The sequence below is a fragment of the Lipophrys pholis genome (assembly GCF_963383615.2).
Source record: "Lipophrys pholis genome assembly, chromosome: 3".
Classification (NCBI taxonomy): Eukaryota; Metazoa; Chordata; class Actinopteri; order Blenniiformes; family Blenniidae; genus Lipophrys; species Lipophrys pholis.
The window spans coordinates 22,105,867-22,128,843 of NC_137627.1; the positions used below are offsets into that span (position 1 = coordinate 22,105,867).

Sequence of the window (22,977 nt, forward strand, 5' to 3'; positions counted from 1 at the left end):
GATATGAAATAATGCTAAATTTATTCCATGCTATTTCAAATAACATAACAAAAGTAAGGTTTTATTTAGTAATTTTTTGTTTAATTTCAAACACAAAAGGGAAAAAACAGATTGTAGTAGAAAAGCTAACGTGCGTGAAAAGGAGTAGGGGTACGCTTAATAAATCCTAGCCCCTCTCCAGTCAATCTATTTAGAAGACACAATCCTGTCATCATCTAAACCATCAATTAAAGCAACACATAAATCAGTAAGATGATGAAAATGACGCAAAACTGCATACAGCGCTGCATCAGGTAGTTAATAGTAATAGTATCAAGAAAAACAACACTAATAATACATTTTTATATTCTATTATTATATTTTAATCAAAATACAAAACGGTATCATTTGTTTTTTAGAATTTGTAAATATTATAGTGTAACTAAAAATTAACCCTACTGAATCTCACATTTATATTCATTATTTAGTTTTTAATTTGGATTTTTCTCTCCTGAGAAATATTTCATTTAATGTGATGACTGAGCTCTGAGGACAATCTGCAAGTATGCTGCTTCTGACAGTAGGCGGCGCTGTGAGACTGCAGTCAAATCAATGAAAAGACGCGATTTTAATGATGTAATGTATATCATAAATTAATCTCGTACAACGCTGCTCACCTCAGCAGCAGCTGAAGCAGCTTCAGCTTGGAGGTGATGCTCCATCATGTAGGTGGAGAAGCCTGGCTCTGCTGGAGATCCATCTTCAGACATTCCTCCCTGAAACTCTCATTTCACCCGTAGTCATGCCGTTGGGGTCCGTGTCCACTATTACGTTGGCGCAACCGTCCAAAGACATTTTTTTTAAGTTTTTAATCATTAAATTTATACAAGAATATCACCGAGGGGACAGTCAGACGAGTCTGGATGGTAAAGCAGCGGCAGCAACAGACGAAGAAGAGGGTCGACTTCCGGGTTTTCCGGCAACTCAAACTTGAAATAAAGAATTACGGTCGTATTTTATTTCCCGATTTTTGTTGAGTCTCAAATCTCCCGTTGTCATTTTGAAGGTTTCCCAAAGACAAAGATTTGAGGATGAAGAGAGAAGAACTGTCTGAGAAATCGAGCTCAGGCAGTAATGGAGTTAAAATATTCAAACTCTACAGAAATGTCCCAAAGCCAGAAGCTGAACCAAGGATATGACATTTACATTAATGTATATTTTAGCTTTTATTAAAATAATCAAATCTACTCTCGGCCGTCTGTTTGCAGACTTCCCGTTGGGTTTGGCCGAGTTTTATCTAAATCAAACACACAAAGTGCATTCTTGAGAACCCGGCTGTTGGAAACACCCAAGTTTCACTGTAATGGCTTTTGTTCTCAGTTCTGCCGTGTGTTTGTCTATAAGCCCTCCCAGTGTGTGTTTGCTTTCCAGAGCACTTTGAGGATCAACCTGCAGCCTCCTTTCATCGCGTCTGTAACTATGAAGTTACACAAAGTTTCCTGAGAGGAAGATAAGAGCTGCTGGCATTTCTCTTTGCCTTTGGTGGATTGCTTCAACTCCTCTGATCGAGGGCGAGGAGAAATGTGATGTAAATTTAACCAACAGATGTAGGAAGGTTAAATCTTCTTCTGCAGATCTTCACATTTCCATGTCCAAAAAACCACGAGAATGAACATGAGCCACTGTGGCATTCATAAAAGGAAGCAGAGGAGATGTATGTCTCTCACACTGTGTTATCTACAACATCATTCATTCATTCATTCATTCATTCATTCATTCATTCATTCATTCATTCATTCATTGTGGTGCTACTCTGAGATTTCAGCGGTCTGTAACCTCCAGCTCTGGACACACATGTGGCTCTTCAGCCCTTCCGTAGCGGCTCCCTGAAGTTTTCAATATATTTTATGGTGAGAAACATATTTTATATATCTCTGGGCTAAAAATGGCTTTTAAAATAAAGAACTAAAATGTCAAGAAATGGGGAAAAAATGCTAAAACAGCTGAAAAGAATTCAAATGAATTTCTGAAAGTAAAGAAAAATTACAAATGAAAACAAACAACTGCTATAAGAAGAGCCTGGATGGTTGAAACAGAAAAATGATCAACATTGTCAAAACATGTTGAATAAAATGTTGAAACAGATACAATCATGTAGATAAACTATTCTCAAAATGTCAATAAATGTTTGTTATTCTCAATTGTTATTGAAACTTTATAAATGCATCATATGATATGGTTTTATATCAAAATCTTTAGAAACTTTAGAAGCTGTGTCAGCTTCATTGTAATGCTTAAAAGTGTTAAATTTGATTTGGTGGAAAGACACAAAAATGACAGAGACACACACACACACACACACACACACACACACACACACACACACACACACACACACACACACACACACACACACACACACACACACACACACACACACACACACACACGCACACACAGGTGATTCAGGTGATTTGGCCCCTCCAGTAAAGTAAACAGTGTGATGCAGGTTCTCCACCCTGCTCCGCCCACACCACCAGTATAAAATGAGACATGAAGCCGGAGTTCAGCCATCCTGCTTCTCTTTCTGTCTCTGGGTCCATTTCACCAACTGCTGCCATGTTTGTCGCTCCTCCAGGTTATCAGCCAGTCTACAACCCTGTAAGTATTCAAAATTAGTCCATTTGCACTGCTAACTATGTAAAATGATTTATATTTTTTCCTCTGTCCAGCATCATTGGTAAAGTGTTTTAGGACAGAAACAAAATGTTGCATTTTTGAAGCTGTAAAACTTTTTACGTTTTGAGCGGCGTGCCATCGATCAGTAATCTACATGACTAAGATTTCCTGATGTGTCTAACCTACACGACTGATGTTTATTGTTGTTTATTCCAGACTATCCCCTACCTGGGGCCGATCGTCGGGGGTCTGAAGCAGGGCTCGTCCATCTCCTTCCAAGGCTCCACTCCTGAAAACATGACCAGGTTAGTTTGGAAAGAAAAAGTGCTCCAACATCTCAGTGTTTCGGAGACCTGCCACTTTTACAATGTTGCACCTCTTCTTTGTTAAAATAATAATACTTCAGTTTTTAAAGATGTTTTTACTAGTTGTTCTGAGACAAAGTACACAGTTCCAACACCTGACTGTATCACTACATCTCAGGCTTCTTTGTTCGGGGAGACTTTCCTTTATCTTCCTGCACTTTGCCGCACCTGCACTGTTTGCTTTTCTTCAGCACTGAAGTCACTTATCAGTTCCAGCAGGACTCAGTGATCCACGTCTTTTGTCCAAACCTGGCAGGTTTCAAATCAACCTGCTCTGTGGAGATTCTGACTCCAGCGACATCGCCCTGCACTTCAACCCTCGCTTTGACGGATGGGACAAAGTGGTGTTCAACAGTCGCCAGAATAACTCGTGGGGCTCCGAGGACAAGGTCCGCAGCATGCCTTTCTCCAAAGGCCGGGCCTTTGAAATGGTGATCTCTGTCACTCCTTCAGGCTACAAGGTCAGAACAAACTCATCTTACAAACATTTTCATCTGTAACACTTATTTCTACTGATTTGTTTTTAACTTTCATGTTAATTACAGTTCCATTGTTGTAACAATGTTTCTTAGCGATTAATCTGATGATGTTGAACAACCTGATTATTCCCCGACTAATCGAGCCCTATTAGTAAGAAACATGCATTTGTAGGATGAGAACTGGAGTCTGTGTGTTCAAATGGAAGAAAATGTCAAGTCCTGTCTGTCAAAACAGTTTATAAGTACAGCAGTTTAGTACAACTTATATAATTCAACCTCAGTCTTTGCTATAATTCAGAAATTCATAATTCATTCCAACACTGATTACAATCACAATTTTAATTCATGTTCAAACCTTTTGATCTTCATTAATCTACCCAATTAGAGACAAAACTCCTGCTTTAGAGCTTCATTTCTTCAAAACTCAAATTACCTGAGGGTATTTTTCATATACTATTTTATTTGTCTGAAAAATGGGATGTAAATGTGAATATTTTGAATTGAATTGAATTGAATTGAATTGAATTGAATTGAATTGAATTGAATGTTGGCTTTTAAGAGTAATTGATAGTTGAATATCCAATAGATAGCCATCTCTCTTTCTACTATTTGATTCTAGTTACTAGTTAGTTCTTTCAACATTATTAATTACTACTAAAAAAAGTATCTTAACCTTGAACTTTAATCAAAGAACTTAATTCAATTTTAACCCAATCATTCATCTCAAAAACAGATTTCTTATTTTTCCCTTAACCTGCGTTAACATTGTATGAAATGATATTGTTGTCATATATAATTTAATGAAGTTGTTTCTTTGCAGATTACAGTGAATGGGAAAGACTTCTACACCTTCCCATTTCGTCTGCCTGTGGATAGAGTCCGTGCGTTGCAGATCGGAGGAGACGTTTCAATCCTGACTATCAATATCATCGGGGTGAGTGTTGAAATCCACATGCTGCTTGGTGCTTTGCTACAAGTCCAGAGGAAATGATAGTGAATATCTGTGGACTTTGGAGGGCTGATGCTTTCTGTGTCTGTGCCGGGGGGCAGGAGGTGGCATGAATCAGTATCCTGGAGAAATGGGAGCGAGCACAATAATGACCAAAGATAAAAGCTTCAGTTTGTTTTGTTTTCGCTGAGTTCGAATGTGTTGAATGTGTTTTCTGTTATCAAGCAAACACAGATGTCTTACGTTTATGTCATTGCTAGTCTTACTAATCCGGTGTGATAAAACACTGACGTGTCCAACAACACTGCACACTGCGTCTGATTAATGTTCATATCATTTTCTCTTTCTATTTGTGTTTTCAGGCCGGAACAGGAGGAGGAATGGGAGGAAACATGGGAGTGAGTAAGACAGGACACATGCGATTTAGTTATCACTTTAGTTCCACATTTCACAGAAATATGAATTACAATATCACAGAATAATAATTCAAATTTGGGGGGGGAAATTAAAAAAAAAAAAAAAAGATAGGGTAGACAGTAGTAAGATTTGGCTGTGTGTGTGTGTGTGTGTGTGTGTGTGTGTGTGTGTGTGTGTGTGTGTGTGTGTGTGTGTGTGTGTGTGCACAGTAGGCTTGCGTTGGTCTCTTCCAACTTATTTTTACTTTTTTACTTTGTCTTATTTTTTTATTTTTAATTTATTGTTACCCCCCAACACACACACCTCCTTCTCCTTTCAGCAAGGACAATATCCAGGCGGTTGTTCCGGGGTGAGCTTTGTCTTTTTGCATGCAGTTTGTCATAAAAACTCATTGATAGAAGGAGAGATGTAATAAATGTGTTTTCCTGTGTTCAGGGAGGATACCCAGGCGGGGTGGGAGGAGGAACGGGAGTAAGTCTAATTTTTGTTTATTTTCACATTTGGATCAGATTATCACAAAAAATTTGAAATTTAACATCACATCAAACAATTTTTCATTTCCCATCAGGGTGGATATCCAGGAGGAGACATGGGGGTAAATGAATACTTATAATTTTCATTAATACTTTCTTTCATGTTCTGCTGTAAAATAATGCATCTAAAAAATGTGATTACAATAGTTTTTCCATTTATCTACTTGCATATAGAAATTAAGGATTTATACAATTTCAACTGTGATATTTATGGTGGAATAATAAAGGATGATAACATTTTGAAATCAGATATGTTATCTGTGTCTGATTCTGTATTTTAGATTTTGAAATATGTTTCTTTGGCAGGCTGGGCACCCAGGAGGCATGGGAGGTGGCACAGCGGTAACAAATCATGTTATAACTTATATTTCACCGGTAAGATTTATTCATCTTTGTGTTTAATCATATTTGTCTGTTTGTAAGGGAGGATACCCCGGATCACACTTACCGGTAAGATGACTACATCTTCAATAAAACTGAAACATTTTGTGTTTTGACTTCGGTCTTCTTCTTTTGTTTTTATTCTGCTTGCAGAGTATGGGTGGACAGCCAGTCTACAACCCCGTGAGTACAGTTGGTGTCACACTAAAGTGAAGTTTGCCACGTTAACAATTTGGTACCAAAATTTTACTTGAGGTCGCACGTCTTTGGGTTATACGAGATTCAGATCCAAGCTTTGATGGTCACGTTTCACTCATTGGCTTGACGGTTAACAAGAACTCAGAGTGGAGAGCATGTTAGTCCAGTTTTAGTGGCTTTGCCCTTCAGATACTTTTCAAATTGATTCTAGGATCTGTGCATACAATGATCTGAATCTGAATTAGCTGAGCCACATTTTTAAATATGTTGTTAACTTCAATCTCTCCCAGACACTCCAGTCACCTGACACTGGTTTACTGGATGTTTTCAGCAGCAATAAAAGAACATTGGAAAACACTCTCCCCCTGTTGCACCTTTTAATGCAAACTTCTGTTTTGGCTCTTATTTCGAACGTTTACTCTCCTATTTATGTGTATAAAACACTGCTATAATATGAAATGGTTGCATTATAGATGCAAATATTCTTCAGTATCCTTATTAACATGATTTTAAGTATTAATTTTCCTTTTTAATATGCTTTATATTTATTGTACAACACTTATTCAACATGTACAATACTGACCAAGTCTCTCAGGTTTATTTTCTGTGTGAGTAATCTCATAAAAGTTACCACAATTCAGTTTATTGTTGTATTTCCTTTGTGATGTGTGTTTCCAGCCTGTGCCGTACTCCAACATGATCCCAGGAGGGATGTTCCCGAAGAGGACCATCATCATCCGAGGCATGGTGTCCCATGGGGCAAATGGGTGCGTGTTTATTGGGGCTCATTTGAACAGAAAAAAAAAGAAGAAAAAAAGTATTGTTATAGAAACATTTACATACACAGAGTTGCTCACTGCAGTAAGAAAGATTTACCTCTAACATACAAGTCTCCAACACAACACAGTAGAGACTCTTTCGAGTCGTCGTATTCAGATGTGTAACACAGTTTTGTTGGTGCAGACTGAGCATCAACTTCAAGGTGAGTCGATCTCGGGACGTCGCCTTCCACATGAACCCCCGAGTGAAGCAGGGCGTCGTGGTGAGAAACAGCATGATCGGAGGCAGCTGGGGCCAGGAGGACCGACAGCTCAGCATGAACCCCTTCAAAGACGGACAATACTTTGACGTGAGTGTTTTCAGTAGGATTTCTGTGTGTTTTGGATATTATGCAGTGGTTTGACTGGTCTCTCCGTGTCTCCCAGATGTCGATTCGCTGCGGCAACCAGAGGTTCAAGGTGTTTGTGAACGGCCAGCACTTGTTCGACTTCTTCCACCGCCTGCAGTCCTTCAGTGAGATCGACCTGCTGGAGATAGAAGGCGATGTGCAGATCTCCTACATCCACTTCTGAGACGTACCGGCGAACACTGCCAATTTATTGATGGTCTCTCACGTTTTATCTCTTAATGCTTCTCATCTGCTGTGTAGTTTCTACCTGGTTAACTGAAGTAATACATCTATCAACAGTAGCTTCTTTCAATGGGGCCTAGTGATAATTCCATCAAAATTGAGGGCAGGTTAACCAGGACAGGTCCATCGCAGAAGAAAGTGGGAAAAGTACATCTGAACAATGTCCAGAGATTAAATCCAACAGTAGTTAAAGTGAAAACCGATTTCATCATTTTGATGTATGGCGCTAACCAGCTACAACAAAACTGCATCATTTGTATACATCTTTAAGAAGTCTATACATAATATTGAATTTATAAATTTGAGTTCACACATGTGTTAAGGTTTTTATGGGGCAACTTGTTAGACCCTTTTATTGTTGTAACTTGGAAATTGTACTTTCCCAACTGGTACCTTTTCAAAATTCCATCTGAATGAACACTCCATCACTTAAAAGAAGCCCACCCGACTAAATATGAACCGTGGTAGGGTAAATTTAACTTCCAACTGAAATGATTAATAAATACAATTAAAAATAAACGTGACGTGTGGTTGATATTACTGAGGATGTGTTGAGTATCTTGTGAGTTCTTCCAACAAAACTGTGAGGACGAGAACCTACCCTCCTGAATTATTTTCACTGCATGTAGGGATAAAAATCCATCCCCAAAAGCATTGTAACTGAAGCTACCTCAAGATGCAACCTCCACATGTCGCCAGAGTTCATGTTTCATTATTCAAAGCTTGAGAGGAGACTTCACTCTTAAATGTACATGTTTATTTCTATTGCAAAATACTGTAGGTATTGTATAAAAAAAATCTGTTTACAAATCATGGCAGTGACAATATATAAAGGCAGTTATGGTACAATCTTCTCCCAGGTAAAGGAAATAAATGGAGGACCACAATCTATACACACACATCCACTGCAATGCACAATACTGGCTCAATAAAGGCACTTGATACGGCTGTGAAATGCTGATGTTCCTGGCTGCTTTAAGGGTATTAAAAAGAGCTTGTGCTGCTTTTGCTGTGATCTGATTGGAAGACGTTTTTAGGAAAGTGCTCCCAACACAAAGTTAGGACACAAGGAGGTGTATGTGTGTTCAAAGTGATGCAACAGTTAAACAGTGGCTCCGTCTCAGCACCACTTTCTGTGGCTCACAAACACACTGGGAATCCCTCCGAGTGTAAAGTACCCAAGGTAGTGCACATGTACAGGATCTTCCAGTAATGCTATCTGTAAGCGTTGCTTCAATGCACTAGAACTACAGCACCACGATTGAACTCTTTCCCCTTCCCAAAATAAACGTGTGCAGGAACATGGTGAAGTCCATTGACTAAAGCAGCTAAATACATATAGAAATAAGTGCTTGCATGATTCAAAGTCGCGGCTGGTGAAGTTTGGAGATCTTCACTAACATTTTCAGCCGCTGAGTGCTCCTACTAACAGACTTCTATTTACAGTGCTGAACCTCTGCGTGAAGTTTCCCGGCTTCGTCGGATGATGAGGTTACGCACCTTTTCCTCGTCTCCAAGTCTGTGCTCATTAATGGAAAAGAAAAAGAAAAACACCTCTGCTCTGTGATGTTTTTCTTCTCTGCCATTATGAACATGCAAGTTGTCGAATTAAACATGAAAATGGTGATGGAGAATAATGTACAGAAGACATTTAAACAAACAAGAAACAGTGAAGAAAACATAAAAGAGATAAACTATAAACAAACTGATGCAAAAACATTAGTGCAAAGTTGGAGAAATACAAAAATCAGCATTAAAAACAAAAAAGGTGTAACAACACTGTGCTTGAGACAAAAAGCAAAAGTCAGGAGTTCATCCCATCGTGTGTGTGTTTTTGGGTAACTCCATCACGTAAGTACGTACACTCAGTCCACCTGTACCTCTGGAGATCGTTTAAATCCACTCGTACCTCCGTCCCTGCAGAACAACGTCTCAGATTCCTGAGAAACACCAAAGACGTGCAGTTCACTTGAATCAGGACTCGTCCAGTGAACCCGTCAGTGAGAAAACACTTGGAAATGGCTCACTGTGCTTTAAAAGCACAACTAGCAGGGAAAGACTCCTGGGGAGAAGAATCTGACTGTTGTCTCGTTAATGTGTCAGAGGGAGCTCTGAGTCACAGATCTTGAAGCACATTGCCTCCTCCCATCTCCCCTTAACTCACTCCCAAGTCATTTTTGGTTGAATCCCAAACTTCCTGCTGTTTTTCACAAAGACATCACTACTAATATCTGTTGGCCTCCATAAAATAATTTTCTGCGCTTGTTAGAAGCTTTGAAGTTGTCTTCTTTTATAGTCCGCAACTGCTGTAACTGCTAGACTTGCACTGAAACATTATTTTTCATAATTTCAATTCATCTCCAAAAGAGTTACATAAAAATGTTTTGGTATGATGGTTTCCTCTCTCTCCCCAAACTCATGCCTGCACCGCTGATTTTTAGCTCTAAATACTAACACGGATTTTGCAAATCCACATTTTCTTAAATATTTTAAATTCCATATTGCTGTTTTAAAAAAAAAAATGTATATTGTGTTTTTTTCCCCACCTCCAATGGGGAAACAAAACAACAAAACTAAACATATTTAAGTGAAAAATTAACCTGAATCAAACCTAAAAAAAACTTTCTACTTTCCACCAAAAGCGAATCTTAATAAGTTTGATAATGTATAAGGGCGAGGCTGCGGGTTAAAATCAAATTTCGATGGATTATTAAAGATGAGGGCTAATTTAAGGTTATTCTGCTTGTTATTTTTGATCTGATCTGCACAGAGAGAGAGGAGAGTTTCTTCATCTGGGAACAGTTTCCTCTGGCAGGTTGTGCTTCTCTTGTTCACAGTTGTGTTGTGGTCCCTTGGCTTCAAGCACACATCGTTATATTTAACCTCAGAGTAAAAGATGTGAACGACTGTGGTAGATAAAAGGTTACACACTGTTTTGGAAATGCAGAAAAGCATCCAAAGTACTGCAGGTATTGGTACTGAATGTACCTGCACCAGAGTTGTTTTGAGTTAAAGTGAGATTGGCTTTTAAAACAGGACTTGGCTGTTGGAGTGAGGAAGATGCTCGTGGAGCATCAGAGTTGATCTGTGGGTTCGGTCTGGCAGCGTCTGAGCTGGTTTTCACAGAGGGTTTGTCTCTTTCTAGCTTAATCGCTCTGCAGTCTGCGGGTACAGAAAAGTCATTTTATCATTGCTTATTGATAGAACCACTGGAAACGTGCTGATTGTGCTGCGGAGTCTTTACTTCAGTCTCAGTGGTCGGCCGTAACAGAGCTCCTCCTGGTCTTCAAATATAGAAAGAGAGAGAGAGAGAGAGAGAGTGTCCCGATCCTTCACTTCGCTGGAATGCTTTTGGCTGTGTGTCTGTGCAAAACATGAAGAGGCACTTAAGAGTTTCTGACAGCCGGCAGCAGGAGGCCGGATCTCGCTCTGGGACTGGGGACGGGATCGCACACTTTGGCCACGACCAGTCTTGTCTTTTTGTTTTGTGTTTTTGAATCCGTCACTGCCAGGGCACTTTTCTGGATCCGTCCCTGTCGTCCAGCAGCTCCACTGTGGGGGTGGGGGCCGGAGTGGGGTTGGGCGTGGAGTGGCAGGACGGCTGCAGAGGCAGCGTGGCCGTGGAGGACGACACCGGCATGTCCAGGCTCTCCAGGGAGTCGGAGAGCGCTCGGCTGGTGTCGTGCTGGGGACAGAGGACGTAGCGGTTGGGGTGGTGGACCTCCACCGTGGTCACGGAGTCCAGACCTTTCAGGCAGAGTGGGGACGAACCCCCGAGGGGGTCCCGGCCGCCGACGGCCCCGAGCTCCATGGACGACTCGTCCATGTTGACGTACAGAATCTCGTCAGGATCCTGCGGGTCCGGTAGATCGTCCAGGGCTTTCTCCAGCTCGCAGCGCAGGGACTCAAACGACGGACGGTCCTTTGGACTCAACAGCCAGCAGGAGAACATGAGCGCGTAGCTGGAGAGGATAAAGGCTCGTTAACAGTGTGTCCAACGTTACAGATTCAAGCTTAACAATCTGAAAACTTCACCACAATCAGTCTTTATTTGCATGCTTCTGCGCTCTGTGACACATTATAAGTTCACCAAGCCACGTTTTTTTATGCGGGGGTTCTTTCTTTTTCCAATGTGTGAGAAGCAATTCCTTCGCAGTGATAATGCTGTAGGAAAGAAAACATTACTTAAAATTGTTTAGTGTTACGGTGTCTGATATTCCTAGAATGATCATCTTTAAGTCAGGAACGAGTTGAGTTTTAAGGATTTCAGATAATATTCTAAAAATATTTATCCAGTAGTTCTGAACGTTGGGGCACAATGCAAAACTGTGTAGAAGAGTATCGTCTTTGACTAAGCATCTGTCACACATGGAGGAGATCTCAGGATAGATGTTGTGCATTTTGTCCTGAGAATAATGAAGACGTTGCAAAATCGTGAACTGAATCAAACAGTGTCTGGCATTATTAGAGCATTTGTGGACAACATTCCAAGCTCTTTTCCCAAAGGGAGTCTGAGATCTGCCGGCCCATCTCCTCCTCCCAGTTTGCTTTAATTCAATTTGAATCAACTGGTACTATGGACTGTAAAGTATTATAGATATGCACAATTGACTTTTCTGTGTTTGAAGAAGGGCGCAGTCATCTGTCTGGATTTGAGCCTCGGAAAGTCTCAAAGTTTTGGAGATTTCTTTCTGACATAATCTTTGATTTCCAAGTATCTAAAGAAATTGTTTCCAGGCAAATTGTATTTCCTCTGCAATTGAGAAACTGAAGCAAATGTCCCGTTAACGTGTAAATCTCCTGTTGCGTAGATACCCGTCTTCTGCCATTGTACTAAAGTGTTATGGAGGGAATGGAGCAAAGGAAGGGTTTCTGGCAACAGGCAAAGTGAAAAGTTTAGGTTTCAAACCAAAATGAAGCTTTGTCTGTTTCCAAATCTTAATAGTGTCACGGATCATTACATTATTCTTCTATACAGATTTTTCAACATTAGAAGGTGATAAGAGGACGGCACCCATGGAGTAAGGGTAGCATGCTTCCCGGTCTAGACTGAGCCAGTTAGGCGGTATAGTAAGAAGTCTTTCCAGGTTTGCATACATGTTTCTTGCTAATTCTATACGTTTCGTAGTCCCACAGAAAAGGCACTATAATTGAGCTTCACTGTTTACAAAATAATTTGTAGAGAAACAGAGGAATGTTTCAAAATAAGTAGCAACTGAGGTAAGAAAATCATTTTAATCGCATTTGGTCTGCCTACTAAAGATATTGGGAGCGTCTACCGAAACTGTATATTAGTTCTGTGCCTTCACAGATGGTCGTAATACAATGTTTGCATGTCTAATAACATGCATATTACAACATGTATGTGCGGAATATATTTCTTGTGTGTGCGCTGAGTTCTGCACATCCTTAAAAGTACCTGTCTTCACCTCTACCATGCGTGGGCCTCGAGGTTGATTTGACTGTTTTTCCATGACGAGAACTGTGTTCCGTTTCTCCTCCGTCAACAAATCAAAAACTCTTCACATGCAATCTGAGGTGAGATCACTAGCGAGCAACATCCTCCTGTACGTCATTTACGAAGGAGTCCAGTGCCACCAGAGGAGAGAAAAATGTATCTAACCAAGACTAAAGTTGTTTTTGTAGCATTTACCGCATGTGCATGTGGGAAAACAAGCTGAGAAGAAGGGGAAAAGAAGAATGTGAACACACATGGTCTTAGTTTTAGGTAAAACTGTAAACTGGCATCAATCATTACATCCCTTCCTGCTGCATTTTTATTCGCCGTAAATCGCCGCGTTTAAAGCAGCTTATTCTGTTTCTTCATATTTCAATACTTTTGCATTCCTTCAGGTTCATCCATAGTTGGTGGTGTAGCTCAGCCCTCTTAAAATACACTTTACAACACTCCGTTTCAACGTTGAGTTTTATTGCTCATAACTCATTTCAATCGGTCGATCTCTGACCGAATCCAGCTGCTGATTGTAAGCACAGCTGCAGCTGATCTCCACGTTTGCTATGGAGGAAGCGATGCATCAACATGTTTTTTGTTTTGTTTTGTTGTTGGGGTTCAGCACGCTGTACAGCAGCAACCAGTATTGATTCTGCACAGATATAAATCCAGAGGGACGGCTCACCCTCATGCTTATGTTTTTAGACTGTGGGACGAAACCATAGTACACATAGAAAATACAAACATTGTACAGAAAAGCCCCAAAGCGGAACTTAAACTTGAACGTTTGTTACTGTGAGCTAAGACACCTTAGTGCAACTTTTTCCAATTGGTTTTCAGCTCATTAATCAATAGCTTATATTGATTTAGTAACTGGGGAAGCCTGAAAAGTACTTTATCTGAAGTCATTCCTGCATGTTATTTATAATAAAATCATCTCATGATCAGAGAAGGGTGATTTAGTGTAAAGAACGTCACTTACATGCTGTCCAGACAGTCTGGGGGCTGTTTGAGACGGTTCCCCTGCCTCAGGTAATCGTAAATCTCACTGTTTTCCACCCCAGGGTACGGCGTCTGGCCCCTTGTGGCGATTTCCCACATGGTGACTCCAAATGACCACTGAGAGAGAGAAACGCAGAGAGGGCCGGGGGAGAGGGGAAAGATTCAGTAATCTTTACTTCCTTTGCACACGTCAAGAGTCAAGCACCAATCTGTACTGGTCAAATACATGCATGATGGGAAAATATGAGCGCCATGTTTGTCCAGGGATTTCTGGACATCCCATTTCAACACGTGCTGAAGAATGCACTTCTTTTTTTTTTTTCTTCTTCCAATGCTCCCAGTGTATCAACATGTGTATGGAAACGACCATAAAACATGCCTGCAATGATTTTACCAGCTGTTACAGCGGATCTCTGCCACAGATGTTGGTGTATTTCTGTATATATCAGTGGGAATTACAACTGATTACATCACAATCCCGACTTCACGAGGCTATTTAGCAGCTTTAAAATGTAAATACAGTTCATATTCCCCCACTGAATCAACAGCAAACTCAAAGATGTCTGTTCATTTATGCATTAAACAAGCTGTTACTGGAGGGCTTCTTTGACGTCGAGCTTCTTGATCTTCACTCAGCTCCAGGTGAATCAGTTCATATACTGCAGCTTACTGTATTATACACCAAGTATTTAGTTTTCTTATATTCTGCTCTAAATCAATCATCTTCAGTTCACTTTAGCTCAATTTAATTCAATCACTTTATTTATCCCCTGAGGGGCGATTTCAGGCGTATTTAGCATAAAATACAACAATCACAACTTAAAACCAGCAGGTAAAATATTGTAAATCTATGTTCACACGCAGGTTTGCCGAGTAAGGTGATGTAGTGTTTTCAATATATTTTAGATGGGTTTTTTCTACTTCATTAAGTCCATTTATTAAAAGATAACAAATAACTGAGGTGTGTGAGTGTGTACGAATGGCTGAATGGCTTTAACGCTGTAAAAGATCCATTAAGAAAGTCTACAACTTAAAACGTATATAAAATTGTATAAACTGTATATTATTTGTCTCTGTGTCTGTATGCTGGTGTGATACTCTACAATTCATTTGGACTTTAGCTCAGAACTGACTGAACCCGAACCGATCGTGTCAGAAATCCACTTCATGAAAATGGAACTGAATTAAATGAAATCAATGCAGTGAAGGTAGATGAACAAAGAAAAAGAAATCAACATGAGATGATCCAAATTGACCGATCTTAGCTCTTCTGCGGAGGAATTCTAAACCTGAGGTATGAAACTCACAACGTCGCTCTTGGTGGTGTAGACGCGGTCAGCTAAGCTCTCGATGGCGATCCATTTCACAGGCATCTTGGAGATCCGGCCCTGTCGGTAGTAGTCTCCGTTGTAAATCTTCTTGGAGAGGCCGAAGTCAGCCACGCATACATTCATGTTCTCATTCAACCTGAGGGAGACAAATCAGTGTTGAAACTTTGCCACAAAATGCAAAATAACTGTTTATTTACACTCAATCTAACAAAAGCTGCAAAGAGTTTAAACAGGCTGCAAACTCCTGTCCTAGTTTTACTTCTTTCTGTAGGGTGTTTTTTATTACCCCCGACCGGGACACCGCGGGGAAGTGAGAAAGACAAAAGTGGAAGCGGTGATTGTGCGTACATGCAGTTGCGAGCGGCGAGGTCTCTGTGAATGAAGTTCTTGCTGCTGAGGTACTCCATCCCCCGGGCAATATCGGTCATGAACTTCACCAGCATCTGAGACGGGAGGTACTGCAGGGCAACACGGGGGCAAATAAGGTTTGAGTAATTCAGAGATGGACAACAAAACTACTGCTACAATAAGTCATTCCTGCCAACCTCTATCAAACTTAATGATAGCTTAATGATAACCGACAATAACTGTCAGTGCAAGAAGCTACATGGTGCAAAAATGTTAAATCTGTGAAATAAAGTCTGTGCAATACTGCCATATTACTCTGTGTATACATTTATATGTATGTATTATGCGCTGTACATATTCTTCTATGCAAAGTATGTCTCTGCTGCACTTTTGATGTTGACTCCTTTCTTATTCTGTTTTATAATCTTTACACCTGGAAACTGCAGCTCCATGGAATCCAGAAAGAATTTCCCCAGAGGAACAATAAAGTATATTTGATCTTATCTCATGTTATCTTAGCGGAGTGATTCTGATAACCGTGACCAATATTGGAATTATCACTATTCAGTTTAATAATTTTTTGTACTGTAGTTTCATAGTATTTACAATTGAACTAAGGTTCAAATGTTTTCTTTTTATTGTTACTGTAAGTTCATTCAGCAATACAATTTTGGAAAGAGTAACAAAGTGCGATAACTACTAGTACTGATACTTTGCTTATCACACTTGGTAAATATTTATGTGAAAACCTTGAATAGATTTCTATTGTGAAGTGAAAATGGATAACTCTGCAGTTTATATTTCAGCTGTTTTGATGTTTTGATTTTACTGGTGTTTATTTTGAATCACTGTATTTCTGTTACAGGGATGTGAGTAGTGTCACTCAAGGTAGTAGGATTTCCTGTTCCGTTACATAACTCAATGGTAACTCAGAAAGACGACAGGTTGATGGGAAAGGGCTGGATATTGCACCCCTTGAAGGAGACAAATATCTGTACTTTCTCCTCCTTACAGTCTTCAAACTGGCTCCTTCCTTCCTTTTATTGACGTCTATGAGGGAATTCAGAGTTATAGTGGAAAGGATGAATGCAGCTGTTGGTAACATTGATGAGTGAAGCTGACAGAAGGTGATTTATTAGTGATTAAGTTACATGAACAATTATTGATTGCCAAATCTTCCTGTTTTAGACTAGACCAGACTAGAATAGAATAGACTAGACTAGACTAGACTAGAATAGATGGCTAAATAGATATTCTTTCAGGTTATTCCAAAAGAAGTGTTTGATATAGATACCAGCCATGTTAATAGCATTTTTTAAAGAGACCATTTCAGTTTCTGGCTCAAAACTAGTTATGATCTGTGTCATTCCAATTAATTAAGCTGTTGAATCCATGCTTGCAACATACCATAATAACTTTATGATGTGTGTGCTCTAGTTGGCTTAATTGGTCTTTTCATATCTTCTTATTTTTTTTTTTTAACTTTACTTTATTTAAAAATGTATTAAAAAAGAATGTAAGTAAAGAATGTAATGGATGTTCTGCACAGTAGGGGGCGCCAGAGTCCTGACGTTCCCTCTAAGCACAGTGAACTGAGTGCTCCCTCCCTCCTGGGGGAACAATGGTGTCCAGCAGCACTGTGATTCTTGAAAGTTTGCCTGGCTGTGAGATGTTTCGACATCCTCTAAGAATCCTGCTTCGATTAGCGTCGTGTTTCTCAAGAGCTCTCTTCGGGGACTTATTGTGTAAAGCTGCGCTCGACTCCAAGAGAGCACTTAATCAATTAATATGTGTGAAAGACAGCAGAGGCAACGCTCATAGTGTGTTTTCATGATCTCACGATGAAGGAGGTGTGGGGCGGCGTCGTACTCAACAAACACTTTAACATGTGTGCTGAACTTTGGATCTGATTTTGCTGACGGGCGTTAATGTGAACTTATAAACCTCTGAGCTGTTAAACTGCGTGGGAGTGTGCGTGTGTGTGTGTGTGTGTTTGTGTGTGTGAATCTGCTGACTCTGTGCTTTTTTTTTGTTTGTGATCATACTCACCACAGGACAGTCTCCCAGTCTGGAGTACAGCAGATAGCTGTGCAGGTCTCCATGTTTCATATAGGGCAGGATCACCACAGGGGAGGGGTAACCTTCGCTCTCCACTGTCTGCAGACACACACCTGAGAAAGCGCCTCACGTTAGTGTGCACACAGGCCTTCATGCACATGATTTCAAGCCCAATCTGAAAACAAATCAACAAGTTTTCTTCCGCTTATGAAGGAAAATGCACCAATACATGAGAATTTGTTGCGGATGAAATCTATCTTTTCACTCGGAAAACATATATTCTCTCCATTAGGCGTGTTTTCATAATGAGGTGATTGATAAGCTGCATTCTGTGCTTCAAGAAAAACTAGCCTCATAACTTCATTAACCATAGTCATCAGCTAATAAGATCATAGTGACGTTAAAGTCACTGGAAATGTATTTAATGTACTACTGTTTCTCTGGCATAGCTGGAAATTAAACTGTGAGCAATAACCTGTAAAGATGTATCCACTTTAATGAGATGAATAGAAATTAATTCATCCACTATGAAGTCTGTAATATCAAGAGATGCAATGCAGGATGCATATTGTGGAGCGACGTCCAGAACACAGTGTTTTTCTTTCTTTTTTATCTGATCTCACTGATCAACCAGGGTAAATATTCCATTGTGGCCAATGTAGAAATCATGGATACGATCTATTTATTAGTACTCTAACTTTATCAGGATATCTCAGTCATTTAGGTGCAGTGTTTGTTGTGTGGAGGAATAAACTGTACTCGCAATACAAATGATCAAATCAGTTTGAGGACTGAATCACCTAGAAAGAAGTCAAATTAAAAATGTATGTGTTGAGATTTCTAGCCTTGATTTTTAACGTATTGAGCAATAAACATGGTGTTCTTTTCATCGCTGTTGTGTGTCGTGCAAATAAGTCTATCGCTTCCGAGTGAACGAGGACAAAGCAACGGCTCACCCAGCAGCCTCATGACGTTGGGATGGTCGAACTCTTTCATGCAGGCGGCTTCGCGCAGGAAATCTTCCATCTCTGAGCGAGTACAGATGGCGACTGAGGAGGAGATGGCACAGAGGTGAAATAAACTTTATCATCAGACTTTTATTAAACTTATCAAAGCGCCTTTACCACAGACCGAAACGGGCAGAAATGTCTTTTTTCTTCCAGCTTTGATACAATTGACTTTACTACAGTTGATGTGCGGTCAGCGTTTTTCTTCTGCCAATAGTTGCTACAAGCCGAGTCTTTGTCTGTTTTCTGATCAAAAACTGAGACTTTTGCCCCGACCTCTTGTTAATATTTGAACCACGGGGTCGCCTATCAAACGGCCTGTGTTCCACAGATGAAGGGACTCATTGTGGCGACGGCCGAGTGCTTTTTCTGTCAACTCACTTTTCATGGTCTTGACAGCAACTTTGAGAGCAGACTCCTCCTGAGTCAGAAGCCCCTCCATCACCGAGCCGAACTCCCCTGAGGAGAAGCAATAAAACACAAACAGATGCACTTTTGGATGAAGCGGTGTGGAGCCTGGTTGTGTGTTCGCTGGAAACAACCACAGCTGAGTGGAAAATAAGCACGGCTACGCTGGATGAGTCCTGGTTCCACACATCCATGAGGGCTTGGGGGATGAGGTCAGAGGATTTAAGGCGGTCTAAATGTTCCCCTAAATGCCGCCTCCACAGTAGGTTGTTGTATTTTGACTTCTTGACCCTTCCTGCCACAATCAGGGTTTTGAACTCCACATTTAAGGTCATGAGGTGATGAGCCACCAAGAAACATTCTTCACTTTCAACTTAGATACGATGCTTTTTGCAATCATTTTGAATCTTCTTTTATTTTCATCATTCCTCTTTCACCTCCAGTCAGAAGAGTTGAGAAAGTCCTCTTTAAAGTTCTGAATGTCACCGTAACTAACTATAACCTCATTTATTTTATCTCCCTCAGTTAGAGTAATATAATAATGTTGACAATGCCAATATATGAGGATTGTCTCTCTAGTTCATTTTACAGTTCCCTCTCAGACGTTACTGCACAGTGCATATCTTCACAAAGGAATTTTAATCTAGAGCTGCTATGAAGTTATCTTGAACCTTTTCCTAGATTTAGAGGGACATTTTTATATTATATATTATAACTATTGGTATTGTAAAACTTTGTCAGTGCGGATTCAGCAACTTAATCACTATTATGATTCAATTTGTCCGGTAGTTTTGAGTGAGAAAATAAATAATCCCAAAATTTGAAAACAGGTAATTTTTTGAATTTTATTGAAGGAAACAGGAGGTGTTCAACCATAACTGATGTAATGTGATTACTGTTGTGTCACCTGAATTATCCTCATAAAGAAAACAAGATAGAAAACAAGGAAGTTTGAATTATTGAACGAGGAGAAAGTGATATTAGTCTTCGAACAAAGCATTACCTTCTCCCAGGGTCTTTCCCAGGGTTAGTTTATGTCTGTCCACCATCACATCTTGGAGTTTCTGCTTCAGCTCGTCGCTGATTCCCAGGTTGTTCACTGGAGAGGAAGAAATGATCCATTTTAATGATGCTTGGAGGCCAACATGTTTCAATTAACAAAGCAGAACAGAGGGGGAAAACTGCTGGATTGTACAGAGGAGTCTCCTTTACTTTTCCAAAACCGCACTGTGAGATACTGAGCCAGAAACAAAGGCCCAGACTTTAACAAGAACGAGAAAAAACTAACTGTAACTAAACAGGAGACGTGTCAGTCTGCTTGTAAAACCCAACAAAATGGTATAAAACATAACTGTTTTTGGGAAATCGTGTGGAAGGATCCGGAAACAAGGTCTCCAAAAGCCTCATTAACCCACAGAATGACAAATATCTGATGAAAATAGATAGTAGAAAGTGAAAATACAACCACGAATAATTCAGGTAAGGAAACACCACTGTCAGACAATATTGGAAATATCAAAAAGAAAAGTAACATACATACTCAGATTACTAAGAAACCCATGTGGGAAAAAAGGATGAAATGAACTCTCAACGGGAATGATAAGAAAAATCCTGGACGATGAACATTGAACAGTGTTACACTTGTCTGGGGGGGGGGGGGGGGGGGGGGGGGGGGTTCTGCAAGCACTCTGTACCTACTCCCACAAAGAAATTTGGTTAATAAGTAACTCTTAATTGCTTGTGGTTGTTTGTGTGTCTCTGTGACGCACTGGTGACTCCAAGCTGCAACAGCTCCAGCTCACTTTGAATAAAGCAGGTACAAAACAATGGATCCATAAAATAACTATAAATGTACTTTAATGAGTGTAAAATCTGTTTTGAACTAGAGTAACACACAGTCCACTGTCCAGACATGATGTGACATCACGTCTTTCTGTCCTCGTTTTTGTTCTTTTCAGGTGTGGTACACACATCCATGAGGGCTTGGGGGATGAGGTCAGAGGATTTAAGGCGGTCTAAATGTTCCCCTAAATGCCGCCTCCACAGCTGGTCGTCATGGGGCCGATGAGCACACTGTGTCACACACGTCCGCTCTGTTTTCACATCTGGGCCAAACTGTGACACGCCAACGAGAAGCACTGCAGCTCCAGCTGCCGCCGCTGCACCATCAATCTGCCACGCGCTGGACAGCAATGTACTCATTCCACAGGCATGTTTCCACACATGCTATAGGAAATGGATGCAATAACCAGCGCCTCAGGGCCGGACTCTGTCCAGAGAATTGGCCAACACTACAGGTCAACATTAGCAGCACAAATCCCATTCAAATCCCTCCAATCTGCCCCTCTTTTTCTTTTTTCCACTACTCATTCGACTATTCCCTCAGAGAGCACATTATCTCTCCATCTCTTTGCCTCAGCTCTTCTCATTTTACTCAGTGAAAAGCTTTTTAGGGAGGAAAAACATTTCTTATGGGCTCTTTCTGCCTCCCCCTGCAAGCCTCTTTGTGAAGTCAGCAAGCTGAGACTTGCGCATGAGGACTACACAAATATTCTGTGCACACCGGGGACATTGTTGGGGCTTGAACGTGACCCAGCTGCGTGAAACTTGAGCGTGCGCGCCGTGTTTACAGGTACATTATTTCGCTGTCTGTAATCCCATTGGGGGCCGCTGGTTGGCGACAAGCACGACCTCAGCAAAGCACGGGTCTGTATTTCACCGGGGAAAAGTCACAGTCTCCACCTGGATGACTTGTACAGACTCACAAGTTTCCCCTCCGGTCAGGGCGACTGAGCAGCTCCTCATCTGTTGTTCCAATCGGACTAATTTTGAAACCCCATTCTTCAGAGGGGTACACGTCACTGGAACTCTGTGTACATTTCCTTTATCTTGCTTTGTTAATAGGTTTCACCTTTATTAAGTTCATCTGTCATTTGTGTGAAAAACACTCGGAAATGACTTCAAGTGCAAAGTAAAATGACTTTTCGAGCCATCCTGAGCCTTGTTTGGGTCGGACGTATGCACATAATTACAAGTACATAAGCAGACACACTATAATGATTGTTACAGTAATACTCTGCTAGTCAGTGTGAAAGCTGCAGCTCAATCATCAGCAGTGACACAGATCATGATTCAACTTGTGTCGTAGCTTTGATTCAGAAACGTAATCCAGGTTCACACGGCCTCAGTCTTTACTGTTCTTCTGTTTTCATTCCAGAGAAGTTATGCTTTTTGTTGCAATGCAACATGTGCGTGCAGAGAACAGTGGGAAGTATACATGAAGCCACTTTTAGCTGTTTTTATAGGCAGTGTATCAATACTGATCCAGGTTATGGTGTATTAAATGCACACTCTGTACCATCAGGTGTTTTCAGACAGATGTTCGTCTTTAAATATTGAGCGTTCAATTAAAAAGTAAAATTTTGCCAGGAAGATAAATACTGAAGTACAGATTACTTAGAAATCTCAGTAAATGCCAGAAAGGTACACAGACTTTGTTACTTTTCGCCTCTGTGCACATCTAATGGTGTTATATAAGATATCCATCAGCTGCGGAGACAGTCAGCTGACTGCACACTTCAGGGTTGTTGCGCAGCTGTGGAGGCTGAATCAGCCTTTCGGTGTTCCTGACTTTGATCAACCTCACCCAAAGAGGGTGAGTCCTGCGGTGAGAATAGAGCTGTCATTGTGTATCAGTGACGGCACAGGAACTGTTGGGTCGCGCCCGGCGGGCCATGAGAGGAGATGTTGTGCTACTTTGTGTATCATAAACAGTCTCGGAGGCATGTTTGGGCCTGCTGGTGATAGTACAGTATCTCTTCCTGCTGCGGTGGCACTCAAAGGCGGGAGCAGGCGAGAGGAACTTACGTGTTGCCTCTGTGGTCCTGCGGCTGTACGTGCGGCGAGCGCGGTACCGGACCACCAGCTCGCCGCTCTCCATCATGGGCTCAAACGCCTCTCTGTGGATGCAGGACACAAAC

At 40.8% G+C, this 22,977-nt stretch overlaps 2 protein-coding genes across 3 annotated transcripts in view; one reads left to right on the plus strand and one right to left on the minus strand.

Annotated features, from left to right (window-relative positions):
* The window catches only part of LOC308107305 (galectin-4-like), a 77,048-nt gene extending 68,709 nt beyond the window's left edge, over positions 1-8,339 (plus strand). Inside the window, exons 2-14 of the mRNA XM_080459587.1 lie at positions 2,875-2,963; positions 3,280-3,484; positions 4,323-4,436; positions 4,814-4,849; positions 5,188-5,217; positions 5,304-5,339; positions 5,437-5,463; positions 5,708-5,743; positions 5,825-5,851; positions 5,936-5,965; positions 6,659-6,747; positions 6,944-7,109; positions 7,186-8,339. Coding sequence (XP_080315713.1) covers positions 2,875-2,963; positions 3,280-3,484; positions 4,323-4,436; positions 4,814-4,849; positions 5,188-5,217; positions 5,304-5,339; positions 5,437-5,463; positions 5,708-5,743; positions 5,825-5,851; positions 5,936-5,965; positions 6,659-6,747; positions 6,944-7,109; positions 7,186-7,332 — 1,032 coding nt within the window. The 3' untranslated portion in view covers positions 7,333-8,339. The remainder of the gene's footprint in view (positions 1-2,874; positions 2,964-3,279; positions 3,485-4,322; positions 4,437-4,813; positions 4,850-5,187; positions 5,218-5,303; positions 5,340-5,436; positions 5,464-5,707; positions 5,744-5,824; positions 5,852-5,935; positions 5,966-6,658; positions 6,748-6,943; positions 7,110-7,185) is intronic.
* axl (AXL receptor tyrosine kinase) overlaps positions 8,317-22,977 on the minus strand; it is a 39,998-nt gene continuing 25,337 nt past the window's right edge. For both annotated transcript variants that reach the window (XM_080459578.1, XM_080459579.1), the window contains exons 12-20: positions 22,865-22,956; positions 20,001-20,096; positions 18,971-19,048; positions 18,539-18,631; positions 17,574-17,695; positions 15,525-15,634; positions 15,153-15,312; positions 13,826-13,962; positions 8,317-11,353 (exon numbers count right to left, since the gene is read on the minus strand). In XM_080459578.1, coding sequence (XP_080315704.1) covers positions 10,894-11,353; positions 13,826-13,962; positions 15,153-15,312; positions 15,525-15,634; positions 17,574-17,695; positions 18,539-18,631; positions 18,971-19,048; positions 20,001-20,096; positions 22,865-22,956 — 1,348 coding nt within the window. In that variant the 3' untranslated portion in view covers positions 8,317-10,893. The remainder of the gene's footprint in view (positions 11,354-13,825; positions 13,963-15,152; positions 15,313-15,524; positions 15,635-17,573; positions 17,696-18,538; positions 18,632-18,970; positions 19,049-20,000; positions 20,097-22,864; positions 22,957-22,977) is intronic.